Source organism: Leptodactylus fuscus, chromosome 7, assembly GCF_031893055.1.
Source record: "Leptodactylus fuscus isolate aLepFus1 chromosome 7, aLepFus1.hap2, whole genome shotgun sequence".
Lineage (NCBI taxonomy): Eukaryota > Metazoa > Chordata > Amphibia > Anura > Leptodactylidae > Leptodactylus > Leptodactylus fuscus.
The window spans coordinates 117,497,588-117,515,119 of NC_134271.1; the positions used below are offsets into that span (position 1 = coordinate 117,497,588).

General features: G+C 43.7%; 1 protein-coding gene across 2 annotated transcripts in view; it reads right to left on the reverse strand.

The window, feature by feature from the left end:
• The window catches only part of SNX6 (sorting nexin 6), a 28,735-nt gene extending 11,651 nt beyond the window's left edge, over positions 1 to 17,084 (reverse strand). Inside the window, exons 1-9 of one of the 2 annotated variants that reach the window (XM_075282897.1) lie at positions 16,985 to 17,084; positions 16,820 to 16,870; positions 13,052 to 13,156; positions 10,565 to 10,675; positions 8,412 to 8,533; positions 7,071 to 7,194; positions 4,798 to 4,893; positions 4,598 to 4,703; positions 4,106 to 4,181 (exon numbers count right to left, since the gene is read on the reverse strand). In XM_075282897.1, coding sequence (XP_075138998.1) covers positions 4,106 to 4,181; positions 4,598 to 4,703; positions 4,798 to 4,893; positions 7,071 to 7,194; positions 8,412 to 8,533; positions 10,565 to 10,675; positions 13,052 to 13,156; positions 16,820 to 16,870; positions 16,985 to 16,990 — 797 coding nt within the window. In that variant the 5' untranslated portion in view covers positions 16,991 to 17,084. The remainder of the gene's footprint in view (positions 1 to 4,105; positions 4,182 to 4,597; positions 4,704 to 4,797; positions 4,894 to 7,070; positions 7,195 to 8,411; positions 8,534 to 10,564; positions 10,676 to 13,051; positions 13,157 to 16,819; positions 16,871 to 16,984) is intronic. The other variant, XM_075282898.1, reaches the window with a different exon arrangement.
• Between the last annotated feature and the right edge of the window lie 448 nt (positions 17,085 to 17,532).

Consider the following 17,532-nt stretch of genomic DNA (forward strand, 5'->3'; position numbering starts at 1 on the left):
AAATCCACCAGGGGCTGAATGATGGAAGGGGTTCATGAGAGACAAATAGACCCAGATTACCTGGGTGCTTGGGGGTTTGGGCAGAAAGACAGTAAGGCGAAGTCCTCATGGACATGGAAAGAAGAAACCACCTTACATGGTGGTAGACTAAGAACAACATTGTTCTTCCGGAGAACAAGAAATGGAGGCTTCCAGGACAGGGCAGCCAGTCGGCAGCCAATGGGCTGCTTTTTTCCCTATTACTTTCAATGTGATACGCACGTATCACATTGAAAGCAATAAGGGAAAAAGCCTCCCATTCATTTCAATGGGTAGCGCACGTATGCCGGCTCCCATAGAAGTGAATGGGATCTGTTTTGTACGCGCTCATTCTGAACGTGTTTTACGTTCAGAATGAGCTGAGCGTATGCTCAGTGTGAATGCACCCTAAGACTCAGGCATTGTTCACACTAGCAAGCCAGATCTCTGGAAAGCCTTCATGCAGAGGAAGACTTGGTGCAGAACTACCAGGCAGGTCTGTGTGTGTGAAAGAGTGTTGAGTCCCAGGAAGATGGCTCTTCAGAGCGAGAGGTTTAGCCACAAAAGGAGCGAAAGCTCTGGGAACAGCTCTGAGGGAGGAAAGTGCTTTTTTCCCCCTGTAGATTCTCGGAGGTAAGCTTCTCCAGGCTTTCACCTATAAGCCAGTTCTGATTGTCCAAAGAGAAGGGAAGGGTCTTGTCTCAGCATTCCATGAATGGACTAAAACAGTACAACAGGTTTCCACTGTGCTGGCTGCTGCTTTGGCAGGAACAAGCTACTTCCAGAGAGGCATTGCTCAGGTATTTGGAAGCCTCTTAAAAGACGTTTTGTAAGGACAGCTCCTACAGCTGGAACTACAGCAATGAGAGCGTCTGTGGAGGAGCATAGAAAATGCCGATATGCTGATGAGAAGCAATCTGGAAAGGCAGTAGTTCCAGAGTTTCCACCACAGACTGGTTAAATCTGGCAAAGTCGCCTATGGTCCGGATTAGGGAAGCCGTCCGGTCCATGGGAGGATCTGCTGGAGAGGGGCCGGGAGGGTCCTGAGCTGGTTTAGGGGAAAGGAAGTGAAAGCAGATGGGCTCAAGTTGCCTGAATGGTAACTTTTTATTACAGCGGGAGCAGTGTAGGGGAGCTACTTGAGGTACTCACCTGATCCATCGTCTTCGGGCACCACAAAGTCACCCCTTTGGTAAGTCTCGCACATGGAAGGGCATTCTGGCCACCCATGCGGCAGTGGTGACTGGAGAAGTGCCTTTTACAGAATGCAGCGCCCACAGGGGGTGTGCGATTAGTATGGCATACATGCTGAACACTCCCCTGCACTTGAAAAGATAAAATAAAAATTGGTTTTTTTTTTAATGTAGATTGTGACCACCAGGGATAACAATGCACATTTTTTTCCCTATCAGTATGTCTTTTGTAGAATGGGAGGAAATCCACACAAATACGGGGAGAACATACAAACTCCTTGCAAGTGTTGTTCCTGGCGAAATTCGAACCCAGGACTCCAGTGCTGCAAGGCTGCAGTGCTAACCACTGAGCCACCGTGTTGCCCATAAAATAAAAATTGTGTAAAGCAGATGACCTAATACAGGTGGTGTCTACCTCCTATAGACACTGGGCTAAAACTTGCAGAGGGTGTATTACCCAGGGGCAGAGCCGACATCTTTTGTTATTCTTAGTGTCAGCCTTCTAGTGGCCAGGTTTATACACATGGTGCTGTGTCCCCCAATTTAAATAAGTGTGAAACAGCAGTTACACATTTCTTTAAATGAAAACTGGCGGAGGAAAGGCTCCACTTTCTTCTGCCAGTTTTCGACAGAGACTGCTCTGGAGTCTCGGGCGCCAACGTGAACGTAGCCTTACACATAGAATACCATACTAGAGCACATGGAAACTTTTAGTTTTGGGTGGAATGTCCCTATAAAAATGTCTTTAAAAAAAAAGCAATCCAGTATTAAAATAATAAATATAAATAAATCCAGCCAAGACTTGACAATCCCCCGTGTGTAGTGTTAAAGTTACTGAATTACTTACTGACAGAGGGGAGCAACTAACCTCACAATAAAAGCTAGAAACATTTTTACTTACTACACAATGAGGGAAGAGTTTATCACAATCATGGTTGTGTATGCTAATCTTGACAACCTGCACACAGCCAAAAGATGTCTCAGAAATCAAGAACATCCTCCAGTGGGTTGTGAAGCGTCACCGAAATCTATGCCAACTCATAGCTGGTACCATTTACACCAGAAAACTGGTGTAAATAATAAGTCTGCCAAAGCCAACAGTCCCAGCCCACTCTATGCTCTCTTCCACAAAAGCATAAACACATGATTTGTGTTAATTTTTGTCCTAAATGGTGTTTATAAAGTTTCAAACCCCGCTTTGGGACTTCTTACCACCAGAAAACTAGTAAAAACAAAAAATAAAAATTCCCCAAATGCACCATCCAAGTGGGTATGACAGTAGACATGGGAACACGTCTACTGAAGCAAATTGTGCTGTAAACATTATATTCAAAAGTTAAGAAGGCTAACAGGACAGCCAAGTTAAAAAGGTTATCTGTTTCTACTATAGCCTATACAGGAAACCTGAGAATCTTGTGATTCTTCATGTCAACAGGACAACTAACACAATAAGCAGGACTGTCGTTTACTCCATTCTATAGAAAGCACTCATTTAGTATTTAAAGGGATCCTATCAGTCAGACACAATTTTTTGTAGGTACCACATCGGAATAGCCTTTAGAAAGGCTATTCATCTCCTACCTTTCGTCATCTTCTCTGCGCCGCCATTCGCCTACAATCCTGGTTCTTGTCGGTATGTAAAGGAGTTCTTTCGCAGCACTGGGGACGGGCCCCAGCACTCAGACAGCACTGGGGGCTTCCCCAATGCTGCGAGAGAACTCTCTCTAGCAGCGTCATCTTCAGCCTCCTCTTCCGGCGATGGCTTATAACTTCTGGGCTTTGGGCAGAGCAGACTGCGCATGCCCACAAGCCACGAGAAAATGGCCGCTTACAATACTGTGCAAGCGGCCATTTTCTCGTGGCCTGTGGGCATGTGCAGTCCGCTCTGCCTAAGGCCTAGAAGTTTCAAGCCATCGCCGGAAGAAGAGGCTGAAAATAACGCTGCTGAAGAAGAGGAGGCGGAGCTGGAGAGAGTTCTTTCGCAGCATTGGGGCCACCCCCAGTGCAGTCTGAGCGCTGGGGCCCGCCTCCAGTGGTGCAAAAGAACTCATTTACATGCAAACAAGAACTGGGATTGTAGGCAAATGGTGGCGCAGAGAAGACGACGAAAGGTAGGATACGAATAGCCTTTCTTAAGGCTATTCCGACGTGGTACCTACAAAAAATTGTGTCTGAGTGATAGGATCCCTTTAAAGGGGCTCTATGACTGGGAAAAGTCAACATATACTTGCAAATCCTTTAGAAAAGCTATTCCACACATACCCTTTGTCTGTAAATCCCCTCAGTAGTTTTTGAATGAGCCCATTTTTATTCATATGCTAATTATCCTGCAGGGTGCACCCAGAAGTCTCAGCGAGCACTGTCTGCTATGTGTACAGCACAGGCTGCTTCTGCCTCATCTCCCTGCTCTCACACACAGCCTCCAGCAAGCACTCTCTGCTGGAGGCTGTTTGCTCGCTGAGACTTCAGGGTGCACGCTGCAGGCTAATTAGCATATCAATAAAACGAGCTAATTCAAAATCTACTGAGGCGGTTTACATACAAAAGGTATGTGTGGAATAGACTTTCTAAAGGTTATGCACATATATGCTTAGTTGAAAATGACTTTTCCCAATGATAGAGCCCCTTTAAAGGGGTTTTCAAACTAACAACACTTAACCTGCCCTGTGAGAAGTAAGTGTGACTGCCAGGGGTCCATCTGCTTTGACATCACAAGAACAGGGATTCCTGGGTCTTCTGTGTAAACTGAGCAGTAGTATGGATGTGCTGCCACTGCTCCATATACTTCTGTGAGACTGACGGCACTGTGCTCAGCTATTTCCATCAGTCACATAGAAGAAAATTTCATCTAACAATGCAGTCAAAGATTATTATTATATACATGTTAAACTTACTTGCATATGTCTGTGTTATCCTGGGTTCCCAAGGTATACATAGAGGAGCCTATTCTGTTATAGTCGTCAGCAACACCTAAAACGAGAGGGAATATAACCCAGAATGAACACACTTTCAAACTGTGCTGCCATTTCAATATCACCGATGTTAAAGGGGTATTCCAGTATTTTGATATTGATGACTTACCCTTAGGATAACTCAACAATACTAGATTGGTGGAGGTCAGAACCCCTATGATAAGATGAATAAAGGAAGGGATTCCTGAAGACAAGTCTAGGCCAAAAGTGAAACCCAGCCTTAAAGATTAGGAACCGCTGCTTTATTAGATGGGAATACCCCTTTAACTCTTTCTGCCATATCAGATTTTCGGAAAGCTTTTTATTCTATTCTAATTGCCAGCCAAAATATCATAGTCCTTGTGTCATTGGCTGGTTAGGAAATATTCATTTTTATATTAGCAACAAATTACAGTTTTCACTGAAGAGACTTGCATTTGTGGGATCTTGTCATCTTATCAGACTTTGCACTTGCATCCTTTACTCTGTTGTGATATTCAACAAGGAAAGTTCTCTCGTGATCAAAGAAATCATCCACATCCTTCAAAGAAATTAGGAAAAACAGAACTTAGTGACTGCTATTAATAATACTACAGGTAACAATAATGGAGAAAAAAACACAACACACAGCTTACCTTTGTACCAGAAACAATGACGCCATCAGCGGATTTCACTACACTCTTGAAGAAGTCTTCGAGTTTTTCCTTCTTGTTTTTCCCTCGAACACTTAACTGTAATATACAAATAAAACTTACTGGTTCTAGTGTGTATAGCCTGTAATATCACTGTGTAAAAACCTTATGAAGGTAAAGACACACTTTTGCACTTCTACTTTTAGCTTCTCCGCCATTGGATGCGCTTGAATTTAGAAGAAAGTCACATGCTCTATTGTGCAATGTGGAGGAAGGGATCGTCTTTTTCTTCTAATTCGCCTTAGCCCACTATTGTATCATTTTCATACTAAGGTTCTGTGGGGAGGGGGTACTGTTTCTCCATGTGAAGACTGCCATGTAGCTTTAAATAGGACCTTTCATGTCCTCATTGATGTACGGTATTATATACCATTATACTTTCCCAGTATGCACCCTAGTAGTATAGATATTGGTGCCATTCATTTTGGCACCAAAGTCTTTCCACTGTCATAAGGGCAGATCTTACATCCCTTACAGTGGTATTGCAGGACAGTAAGGAACGGTTCCCCTGTCAGTATTCTTCCATAGAATTGGATTGTCGGGGGGCATGATGCTAGGTTGTAAGGTCCGTCTTTCTGACAATGGGGAGATCTCTCTACCATAAGGGTGCACACCGGGAAAGCTGAAAGTGCACAGAATTCAGTGCCCTGTCGACTTTTTAGCAGTACGTAGTACTGCACATTAGTGAGGACATGAAAGGTCCTCCTTAAGGAGTCTTAAAGGCCCTGCAGGGGCCTCTAGGAAATACACCAATACACCTCTAGGAAAAGGAAATAAGCCCTCTTTCCATAGGTAATAATAAAAATAAAAAGGAAAGCTGTGCCTTTAGCACCATTTATAGGCAGTTTGCTAATAATGATCAACATCCAACCCTGTAACAGGGCTTGCAGCACGACTAAGGATGGTTGGCTTACTACCTTAGTTGTGTTGCAGAGTCCGTTAAAGGGCTGGATGGCGACTTTCACGGTAACGAAACATTACAGACATGAAATCAATTCACCATTTCGGAGTGCTGCCTTCTCTTTTATGGTAGCTTTCTAATAGGCAGTGTTAGAGGTACAGCTTTCTTTCTCGGTTTTGCAAAGAAAGACAATTTGCATTTTTTTCTCCCCGCAGAGGAGAATTGCAAGGCCAATTAAGATTCCTTACACCTATGTGGAACTCTCTACAAGTAGTAACATTATCCCCCCACCCCATCCACAACCAACATTAACCATTAAAATACCACTCATACTATAACATTTCCAAATTAAGTTGGGAGACAGAGTTTGGAAAAGTGTGGACCTAAAATGTTATTGCTATTTACATAAGTTGTAACTCGTAACAAAGTTGTGCCTAGTTAGTCTAATTAGTATGGCGTCTGACTAAGGTTGGCCAAATCCGCCAATTACAGTGAACCAGTCAGCTATCTTATGAGTAATTGGACATTTGTTCAGCCTATGTTAGGGAAAACCAGGATCAGATGTTTTCAGTTTTAACATGTCGTCCTTTGTTCTCGAGGGAGACAAGCCGCAGCCAGAGATGTGTGTATGAAGAGATCAAAGGAAAAGCTATAGGCCGACCATATGGGTTTTTTTTTTGTTTTTTTTTTAAATATAGATTATGAGCCCCATATAGGGATCACAATGTACATTTTTTTCCTATCAGTATGTCTTTGTAGAATGGGAGGAATTCCATGCAAACACGGGGGAGAACATACAAACACCTTGCAGATGTTGTTCCTGGCAGGATTCGAACCCAGGACTCCAGCACTGCAACGCTACAGTGCTAACCACTGAGCCACCATGTTGCCCCCATGTGTTTGTTGTTGACCATGTACAAAGGACATTACACCAATCTAATTTACTCCTGGCATCCTATACAATATAAAAGAGATCCAGTCAGACCACCACTTTACAAGAGAATAACAAATAGGTATTGCTCAATTTTCCAGCCATGTCTATTAGATTGGCATAAATTATGCACTTGATCAAGCACAGAGTTAAAGCAATAAGACACTGCAGTCATAGGGCATGACAATGAATGGCAAATGACCCACGGCCTTTGAGGAGGGGGAGGGGGTCTTACAGCAACAGACCTATTAAGAATTTTTAAAGGAAAATAACATTTCTATGATCCTTTAAATGATATACCGTAATGTAATTATCTATTTCAAAAGAGTAATTGTGTTTTAGTGACACACATTCAGTTCTGAGAGGTTCTAGTACGTTACTTACATCCTGGTTGTACTCCAGAAAGACATGAAAATTCAGATCTTTTCTAAGTATAGGATGAGCTGCCACGCGGCACAGGAATACTTCATGCATTGCTACCGTTTTCTTGAAAATAGCCAGGTACTCTCTGCAAGCAAAAAAGTAGTAGAAAAAAAACACAATCATTGAAAATCATTCTCTAAGTTCAACATAACTTGTATCTATTGTGAAGAAGATGAATAGTGCAGAGGTTGTGAGGCTGCTCCATTCAACATCAATGGAATGGACAAAGACAAACTTGTATAACACTCAGCTATCTTCAACAATCCCATACAACTTGAACAGAGTGGCAGCCTACGTTTGTGCCCCTCACTCCAATTAGACAGGGGAGTTTCAGCACTGGTGTCCACAATGACTCAGTGGTTAGCGCTGTATCATTGCAGTACTGGAGTCCCAGGTTAAAACCCAGCCAAAGACAACATCTGCAAGAACATTTGTATGTTCTCCCCATGTTTGTGCGGGTTTCCTCTGGGTCCGACCGCTTCCTCCCACACTCCAAAGACATACTGATAGGGAATATAGATTGTGAGCCCTATATGAGCCCAGGTAGGGCGCACAATCTCTCTGTATAGCACGATGGTGCTATGCAAGGAACCAAAAATGAATAAACACCCCTAGAGATCAGACATTAATCACCCATCCTGTGGATAGATGATAAAAAAGGAAACACCAAAACCAGCAACTTAAAAAGGATCTTTCATCAGATTGGGCACAGGCAGTTCTATATACTGCTGGAAAGCCGACTGTGCACTGAATTCAGGGCACTATCGGCTTTCCAGATCTGTGTCCCGGGTAAAGTGCCATCGGTCCCGGTACCGTAGCGCTTTACAGTCAGAAGGGCGTTTCTGACACTCTGTCAGGTACGTCCTTCTTCACAGCAATGACTATCGCGCTGTACAGTGTGAGCGGGGAGGAACGCCCCCTCCCTCTGCTCACAGTGCTCGTCCATAGACAAGTATTATCAGGAGGGGAGGGGGCGTTCCTCCCCGGTCTCAGAGCACAGCGCTATTGGCGCTGCTTGTACAGAAGGACGTTCCTGACAGACTGTCAGAAAAGCCCTTCTGACTGTGAAGAGCTACGGTACCGGGACCAATAGCGCTTTACCCGGGGCACAGATCTGAATTCAGCGCACTGTCGGCTTTCCAGCAGTATATAGAACTGCCTGTGCCCAATCTGATGAAAGGGCCTCTTTAAAGTTGTAATGGAGGAACAGTAAAAGAGCTGGGCAACCGGTTTAAAGGGTAAACAAAGCAGCATCTCCAAACTTGTGTAAAACTTTTGCAGAATATAAAAAGAAATACTTACGCTTCAAGCTCTTGCTTCATTTTAGTAAACTCTTCCTTGGTCATTGAGCCTTCACCTTCTCCAAGCTTTTGTAGTTTCTCTCTTGAAGCATCAAAATCAGGTCTGGGGGGTGCGGGTGGGATCTGTATTTATAGTAATTATATTATTATGATTCCTTAAGTATTTTACAAGCATCCTATTTGTAGTTAAACAGATTTTCCAGCCCCTAATGCAAGTTTCATACTCCAGATCTATCCACAGAATATCTGTGGATCTGGTCAGATCTGGGGGGGTCTGACACCTGGTCCCCACACTGATCAGAAGTCCTATCAGCCTTCAGGAGCCAAAGCTACTGCAGTGCACTGGGGGCTGATACAGACCGCTCCTTTCAAAGCATTAGTACAGAATAGTAGCAGAATTGCTTATGCTCCTGTCCACTGCAGCGGATTTCAGCTCCCTAAGGCTGTCAAAACAGCTGATCTGTGTGGTTACCGGGTGTCTGATGTAAACAAATCAGATACTGATGAAACCTGCATTAGGGCCTGGATATCTCGCAACTGTATCTAGATTATTCAATTAATAGAATTAGTTTGACAAGTGAAAATCTAAAGTTGGTTACATGTGTTTTCCCTTTTAGGAGCATCTCTCAACTCTCCTTGTTTTAGATCTTAGTAAATACCCCTCATAAAATAAGCATGAAGCATCCTTTATTATGTGCACTCCCGCTGCTATTCCTCTTGGAAAGTATGAATAAATTGACAACTGGGTGTCAGCAATCCCCATCAGAGAGACTAAGTATATCTGTACATAAATATGTCAAAAATGGCTAACAAAATTAAAATGTTCTAGGACCAATTCAGTCTCTATGTGTTTATTATCTTGTATTTGTTGCAGTATTACGCAGTCCTTTATAGTAATGTCCATATCATTTCAGTTCCACTTTAGGCACACAGGTTTTTTTTCGGTTTGCATATAAATGATCTTTCCTGGACTGCTTCTATCTGGAGAACTGGACTTTCAGCATATTGGTTATCTACGCTGCTGTGAGTCATTGCCTTAATGCAGGACTACTGTCCGTGCCATACATGACATGATTGGGGTCCTGCACTGAATACTGTGCAGTCTAGATAATACAACTGATATATGGGACTTGTATGCTCCGGATTGTAAAAGCACATGTGCAGCTGGTCTTAGAGTAGCCTCAGAGCCAATGGCACAGACTCAACCACAAACAGCAGTGACTAGCTGGGCAACACGGTGGCTCAGTGGTTAGCACTGCAGCCTTGGAGTCCTGGGTTCAAATCCTGCCAGGAACAACATCTGCAAGGAGTTTGTATGTTATCACTGTGTTTGCGTGGATTTCCTCCTATACTCCAAAGACATAATGATAGGGAAAAATGTACATTGTGAGCCCTATATGGGGCTCACAATCTACATAAAAGAAAAAAAAAACAGTACTGACAAGTGACTGCTGCAGGTTTGCAAATGACTGTTTAATGGCAGCATGGTTTTTCCATAGACAGCACTTTTCCGTCAATGTTAAACCCCAGCAGCTTTATGTCTCTGCGGTGTAAGGCGCCTTACAGGAGTGTCAGTGTGGTCCCTTGTGGTTCTACCCTTATTGTTATTGAGAATGCCTAAAGCAACAGCAGCTGTCTGTATACTTGCCCTGACCACAGACCTTCCTTAAACCCTCACTTTTCAAAGCTCCTATAGGAACATAGCCTAGAATATAGTAAAGCTTTTGTAGTGAATATTACACACAGGGTGGGTTTTCAGAAGCCAAGATAAATATAAACTCAATTTCTTGTTGTTAGAAATACGTACCCTCACATTGATTCCTGAGTGCCACCTTATTTTCCAGCACACAGATTTACCACTTGGCACCTCAACCTTTCCAAATGAGAGTGTTATTTCTGCCTTGCTTTACTGTAATTACGCCGTGTTGTGAGCCATAGTGTTTCAGCGCAGATGGCCTTGGCAGGTTTTTACACTCAAGGGAGTTTATAAATCATATTACGCAAATTAAAGAGAAATAATCTCCTAGAGCGCTAGTCAGAAACAAGCAAGCTATAATCCAGAGACCGGGAAAATGCATAAATCGTTGTAATATGTTATTAACCAATTAAATAGATTGAGGAGTATCAGGCCAAGAATGAGTGTGTTCAACTTACAATATATCCTGCGTAATCCTCATTTTCCACAAAGGAATCGTGAAGCCATATGAACTCCTCGTGCTGCCGGACGACAGAAAACTCACTCTGCTTGAAGTTTGGTAGTGAACTCTGGAAATATAAATACAAAAAATCCATAAAAAAACTGTAAGAATTAACTACTGACAAGGCATATACCAAAAAAAAAAAAAAAAGTTAAATTAATTTAATTTATCCATAGGATAGAGGATAAATGAGACCCCTATTGATCCTTTCCCTGTTATATCCCCCTTGGAAGGGTAAAGATTTGATGAAAAAAATAATTATATACATCAACATAATGTAGCATCGCCACAAAAAGGTAATGTTTAAGGACCAGTCCCATCTCCCGACATGTTGTATTTGTTAAAATCTCATATTCCCATTAAGTCATAAGGATAATAAGTCATGTGATAAGCATGTATACACTATTATATGTGATGATGAAATGTTCAGCGATTAATATAAAGTCAGGCAAAGGAGTCAAATAAAAAGGGCTTGTTCATCACCACATATGCTTATTTAGATTTCAGAAACACATGACTTATCAGAAGAGCTTTCATCTCCGGCCACAGCACGCTACGCTAGTGTTCCACAAATATGCCTAACATTCTGCAATTAAAGCAAACATGTCATGAGAAGTTCCTGAATGAGAAGAGGCAGGCTACAAAGAAAAAGAAAGAAAAAGTGGGCATTGAGGTGAGGGGCAGCCCAGCACAGAAATCATAGCAGCATGTATATGTGAACCGAGACCCTTGAAAAGGGAGTGTAACAGCATCAAAACTGCTTCTAAACAGCTTCTATGCTGATGTAGGGGCTGTTAGGGACACAGTGAATATCCAGTATCACCTGCTATCTCAGTCCATCTTTATTTTAGGGGGCAACATTACAACCACAGGTGAAAACAGATTCCCTGGAAGATGTGGCCATACCATAGACACACTGACCAAGTCACCTACATACAGAGTAAGTTGATTTAGTCAGCAGCAAGAATGCACACATTAAAAAAAATAATAAAATATATATATATATATACATACACACACACATACACACTATGTCACTGAGATTTTGTTTGTGGTATACTGTCATTGAGGCTGAGGCCCCACATTGCGGAAACAGCTTTTTTTGTTGATAATTTTGCTGCAGATTTTTGAGCCAAAGTCAGGAGTGGATTGGGTAGAAGGGAGAAGTATACGAGCTTCCTATATATTTCCCATTCCCTTAGTAGCCATTCTTGGCTTTGGCTTAAAAAACAAACAAACAAACAGCAAAATCTGCAACAAAAAAAAACCCTTGCATTTCCATAAAGTGGGAACTTAGCCTAAAAGAGATTTTACCCAGATATATTTTGTCACTGATCATTTACAGCAATGGTCCCCAACCTTTTTTCCACCAGGGACCAGTTTCAGCAAGACGATTTTTCTATGGCCTGGTGGGGGCGGGAAGGGTGTGGTTGGGGCGGGGTTAAGCATGGGGGTGTAGAAAAGCACCTCCGGTATCGGCATTGCCGACAACCGGAAGTAGCGCATGCGTTCCACAGTGGAACACATGGCAGAGAGATGCAGAGAAAACTGCGACAGTGGTATGATTAAGACATCAAAGGATGTCAAGGGGATAGTATGGAGGCAGGAAGTAAGTGTAAAACAGAAGAAGAAGTTGCCCAAAGTTTGTTAGGAGAGCGCGGGGTGGAGCCAAGACCAGCTGCACGTCCTGTATAGTACTAGAATCCCGGACATACAGCGGGTCCCGGCTCAACCCTGCACTTTGCTCACCTTATCCCGATAAGCAACAACCAAGCTGCTGACTCCTCGCCGCCGGTACGTGGATCGGTGCAACATGCCCCGTGGCCTGGTACTGGTTTACAGCACATTCTAACCACCAGGAACCAACACCAATGGCTAAGCTTAAGTGCCATAAGTCTGCAGCTCCACTCAAATGGAAAGGAGGGGGGGGGAGGCTGACACAGGACCCTAAGTATTCTGAACACTCTGGGCTCCAGTAGTCAGGCCTATGGTTAGGTAATAAATTTCACTCTTGGGACAACCCCTTTAAGAAGGGATCTACAAGATGCTCATAAATAGATTAAAAGGATAATCCAGTTACGACAAGTTAAACACCCCCCCCCCCCCCCCCGCATTCAAATCATAGTAATTGCAAATAATATCCAAATAATAGTAACATGCTGAATGGTGGAGCCCCCACCAATCTAGAGCACTGGGGTGCTTTGCCCCTCAGTTACGACCAGGTGCTCAGTCATACAGCACATGCTGCTCCACCCACCGATCAGCAAGTTACCCCCTATCCTTTGAACAGTGGCTAACTTGTAACTAGAATACCCCTTTAACCTAACAGTAACCATATCAGGTCCACCATGCAGAACTCTTAACCAGAGTTAGAAAAAAAAGGGATTAAAAAAAAATCTTGTAATATCATGTTTACAATGAATAATTCACGGACAGCACTCACCTTTGTATGTACAGTAAATTTCACTTTGTCTCTCTCGCTTAATGCATCAGATATATCAACTTGTAGGGTGGCATCAGGCTGCAAATCTACATTAATTGCCCGTGGCTGGAAATTAAGGAAGAAAAAAATATATAAATATATACACATACAATATTAAAAAGCTTGCTAAAGTGGAGATTTTCAAGTCAAACAAAAGTAATGCTATGGCCACCCGAGCTTCTGGCTGCACTCTAATACACGGAGCCAACATTCCCAGAATTTTCTAAGCCCCTGCTTGTGGGGTTGCCCTGTTATACTCCGCTCTGTGCCCATTGACAGCCTGTATAACTCCACTTGTACCCTGTTAGTCTGATCCTGCAGACATATTCCCTCACATCTAGCCCATAATTCTTGCTAACCTGCCAAATATGTCAGTAAAAGTTATGGGTCAGATGGAAGGGAATATGGACAGGATCTGAATACACAGGTTTATTTATAGTCTGTTGCTAGAGACACATAGGTATACACAGGCATAGCTGCTGCAAAACTAGTAACTAAACATGTGGCGCTCTGACCACTGGGACCCCCATAGATCACAGGAGTCCTGTTTCCCCCTCTAAATGGAGAAGCAGTAGAGCTTTAGGAGTCTGATGACCCATTCATTCTCTATGGATGACCGTTCCATTCATTTTGGGTTAAAAGTGAGCTCCATTTAGGGAATTTAGGGGGCTCCCAGAAGCTGGACACTACTGATCAGCATATCCTGTGCACAGGGGTAACTAGAAAACATTAGAATACCCCTTTAACTACAGACAGCAATAGACTTATGACACATGGGGCACTTAATAGGCCAATTTCTTTTGACTTTTGCATTTATTTACAGCCCTGACTCTAATAATCCCTCACCATGATAACGGAGGACCGGTCTCCAGTTGTCCGAGGTTTTTTTATTGCTTTTTAATGGGACAGACATAAACCTCAACATCTCCTTCTAAAAGGATAACCAATTAACTGGGAATACTGAGAAATCTACCAAGACAAGCATTCCAGCCATGTACAGAAGTGCCGTGAGAAGCGCAGAGGTCAAGAACACCATTGTCACAAATATGTGTTTAATACAAGCCGAGATCAATGGGAAACGGAAGGGCATCAACCTTTGACAAAGCGCTTGTTTGTGTGCACGAAGCCCAAGTGCTAGCTGTGATTCTTTATTGGTTTTCTATGGCCCATACACAAGCCCAGGTTTTATCGTGAGGCTATATAGGTTGCTAAAACTCAGGACCGCTCCTATTCCTATCTGTTTTGCCACTAAATGAAATGAATGGGTCCATAGAGGGTATGGGCAGCTCACAGGTATCAGCCATCCAACCAGTTCATGTGTACACTGGTTTAGGGTAGTTACAAACACACACAGATATTAGAGCCAAAGCCAGAAGTGAATGCAACAGGAAGGAGAAATGTTAATTATTCCTATTTATTTCCCATTCCTTTTGAATTCTTTTCTGGCTCTGGCTCAGAAAAAGTGAATAGGAGCTAAGCTTCAGTAACTCAGCCCCGCCAACACACAGAGAACAGAGCTGTTTGCTTCCAGTCCTGTCCTACAGCTGATTGCTAAGGGTCCTGGGCATCGGACCCCTACCGATCTTATATTGATGACCTATTCTTTAAAGTTGCACTACTGTAACGGTAGGTCCATGTGCTTTATACTTGCATTTTTGTGCAGCATGTAGATTCTCAGCCACTTGCCTTCTATTGTAATCCACTGTTCAAACCAATGCAAACGCAACAGTAAAATCCACGCCAAGATGTGATACTACATAGTGATGTGATACTGCAAAGTGCAGCAGTGTCATGGAAATATGGCACACACCTTTGTATGAAGCTAGAGTATATAACACACACACATATATATATATATATATATAGTTTTTATATCTTTACACTACATAGATCTCTCGTAGTACGCATGTAACAAGATAATGGCATGCTGGTGCATTTTTGACAAAACCAACATGGCCAATACAAAAGTACCACATATGTATGGGAAGACCAAGTCACCAGCTGGGGTTTAGGGGCCTATGTAACCTAATACTGTCCATGGCCCATATCTGTAGAAATCAAGTCAAATGTATAGACCTCAGCTTCATTCTGCACCTAATCCCCAAGTGGATCCATGACAGAGGACCCCATCCAGGCCTCTTCAGGACTGTGGACTATTCACACAAAACCAAGCACAGCACCACACACTGTTCAATGGCTGTGCTTGGTATTGCAGCTCAGCCCCAATCACTTTATATTGGACTGAGCTGCAAACAGCCCATGCAATCTATGAACATGAAGTCAAAAGGCCCGTGAAACAGAAGTGATGCTCATGAAACACTGCGGCAAACCGGTTATGTGCCAAGGTCCAGCATATCAGATCCTTGATAATCTTCAATCAATGACCTATCGTAAAGGATGGGCCATCATCTCATAAGCCAGGAAAACTCCTTTAGTCTAAGGCCCCATGTAGTGAGCCTCAGCCAAAAAACGCTGCGGGAAAAAAAGCAACACAATTTCTCCTGCAGCACTTTTCACAGAAATTCTGCAGAGTTTTTCTCTGCAGACATTCTGCTTCTATTATACCTATACGGAAAACGCCAGCGTTTACGTAGGTATAACTGACATGCTGCAGCTTACAAAAATGTGAGTATTTCCAGCGCAGATGGGTAATCTCATCCACTTTGTAGGTTTCTGCTGCAGCCAAATCGCAGCATTTACGCTACATGGGGCCCTGGACTTATGAGAATCTTTCCCATCCCCTAATGTGCACCAAGTTACATACCGCAGCAAAGCTGACAATGCACTGAATTCAGCACAGTTTTGAAGGTAGGTGCCCCTGAGCAAAAAATATCTGTGCCGTTAATTTCAGTACCAATATCACTGCACTGTCGGCCGGCCTCACAGCGTCATCGCTGGGCCCCCACCCCGACAGACAAGGGTATAGAAGAGTACTGTAAGGGGTGAGCTGCAAGGCTGGCACCTTTCACAGTGCAGGGACATCAGTACAAAACTCTGGACCTGAGGTACATACTAGCAAAACTGACAGGGCGCTGAATTTAGCTTTGCAGTGGTATGTAACATGGAACATATTACAGGACATGAAAGGCATGTGGGTAACCATATAGTGTCACATAACCAGATAGACCCCTGTTACGGTCAGTGGCACCTATCAGGCCTTTACCTAGATTCCATGGATCACTATTTTCGGCAGCTTTCTTAACAGAACCTGTGACAGTGGTACCTAACAGAGCACCCAATGTAAATTAGAACACAGCGCAAGGCTGCCTAAAATTCTTCCCATCTCGTCATGGCTTCCATAACATAGTGCCGTCTGCTGCCATACTCTTGCTATGACTGAAACTTGCAGGATCCTATTATACTAGGTTTAATTCCATCAATTGCAAGGTTCTGCTCGGTTATACGAGGACAACAATGAAATGACTTGTGCAGATTAGGGATGTGAGCAATAAATGGTGTGTGAGGGATCCTACTGAACATAACTGGGTCTGCTGCATGCTGCACTATTCTTCTCAGGCAAATCTAACAGAATGTCAGCTGGAGAATCCAATGCAATGTGTCCAGTTTTCTAAGGTGCACTGCTCCACCATCGGGTCATGATGAGCCCACAGACTGGCAGATGCCAATAACACCACTGCTATCAGGTGTACGTGCACATCCTGCTGCAGGCTCTGCAATAACATATGCCAGTGCCCTGTGAGGTGCCAGCCGGGGGAGGTGGTCACTCACCGCTCTGTCCTCCTCTGACAGGAAGTCGGGTCCGTCATCCAGGCCTTCCTGCTGCAGAAAAACAAGACACACACCGTTACCGACCACCGCCTCGCCATTAGCTCACCCCCAGCAGCCACAGCTCAGCTAGCGGGCTACAGCTCACGCCCTACCCCCGCTACTCACCATCATGGCTGAGACGGTCACTGCCAGGCAGGGGACAGACTCGAACCGATGAACAGGGGGAGGAGAGAAGGCGGCCGAGTCACATGACAGGGGGCGGGCTAACAGTGACAGCGGCTAGACGGCGACCACCGCTTACAGGAGGCTTGCCGTGTCACGTGGTGCGCGAATGCCCGCGGCCATAATGGTTTAGGGCAGATTAGATGCTGATTCGTGTACAGTGACGGCGTAGAGGAAGGGCGGAAGTGACTGTGCGTGCTCTCCGTCACTTCTTTGGTGCGCTGCTACTCAGTAGGGGCGCTGTGTGCAGGGATAGCCGGTCACTGTAGAAACATAATAGGTATTAAAGCATATCCCTCTCTGTATAGGACTCACTGCAGGGCGTCTGTGTTAAAGGGCCCAATTTAATTATCCAATTATCCAATTTAATTTTATTTAATTAGGAAATGAGTAAATCAGTCCTCAGGGGCGGAGCTATAAGAGTGCGGAGATCACAGTCACTCTTGGAAAGTCTCTCTTGCACATCCAATATACCACTATCCTAAATGGCC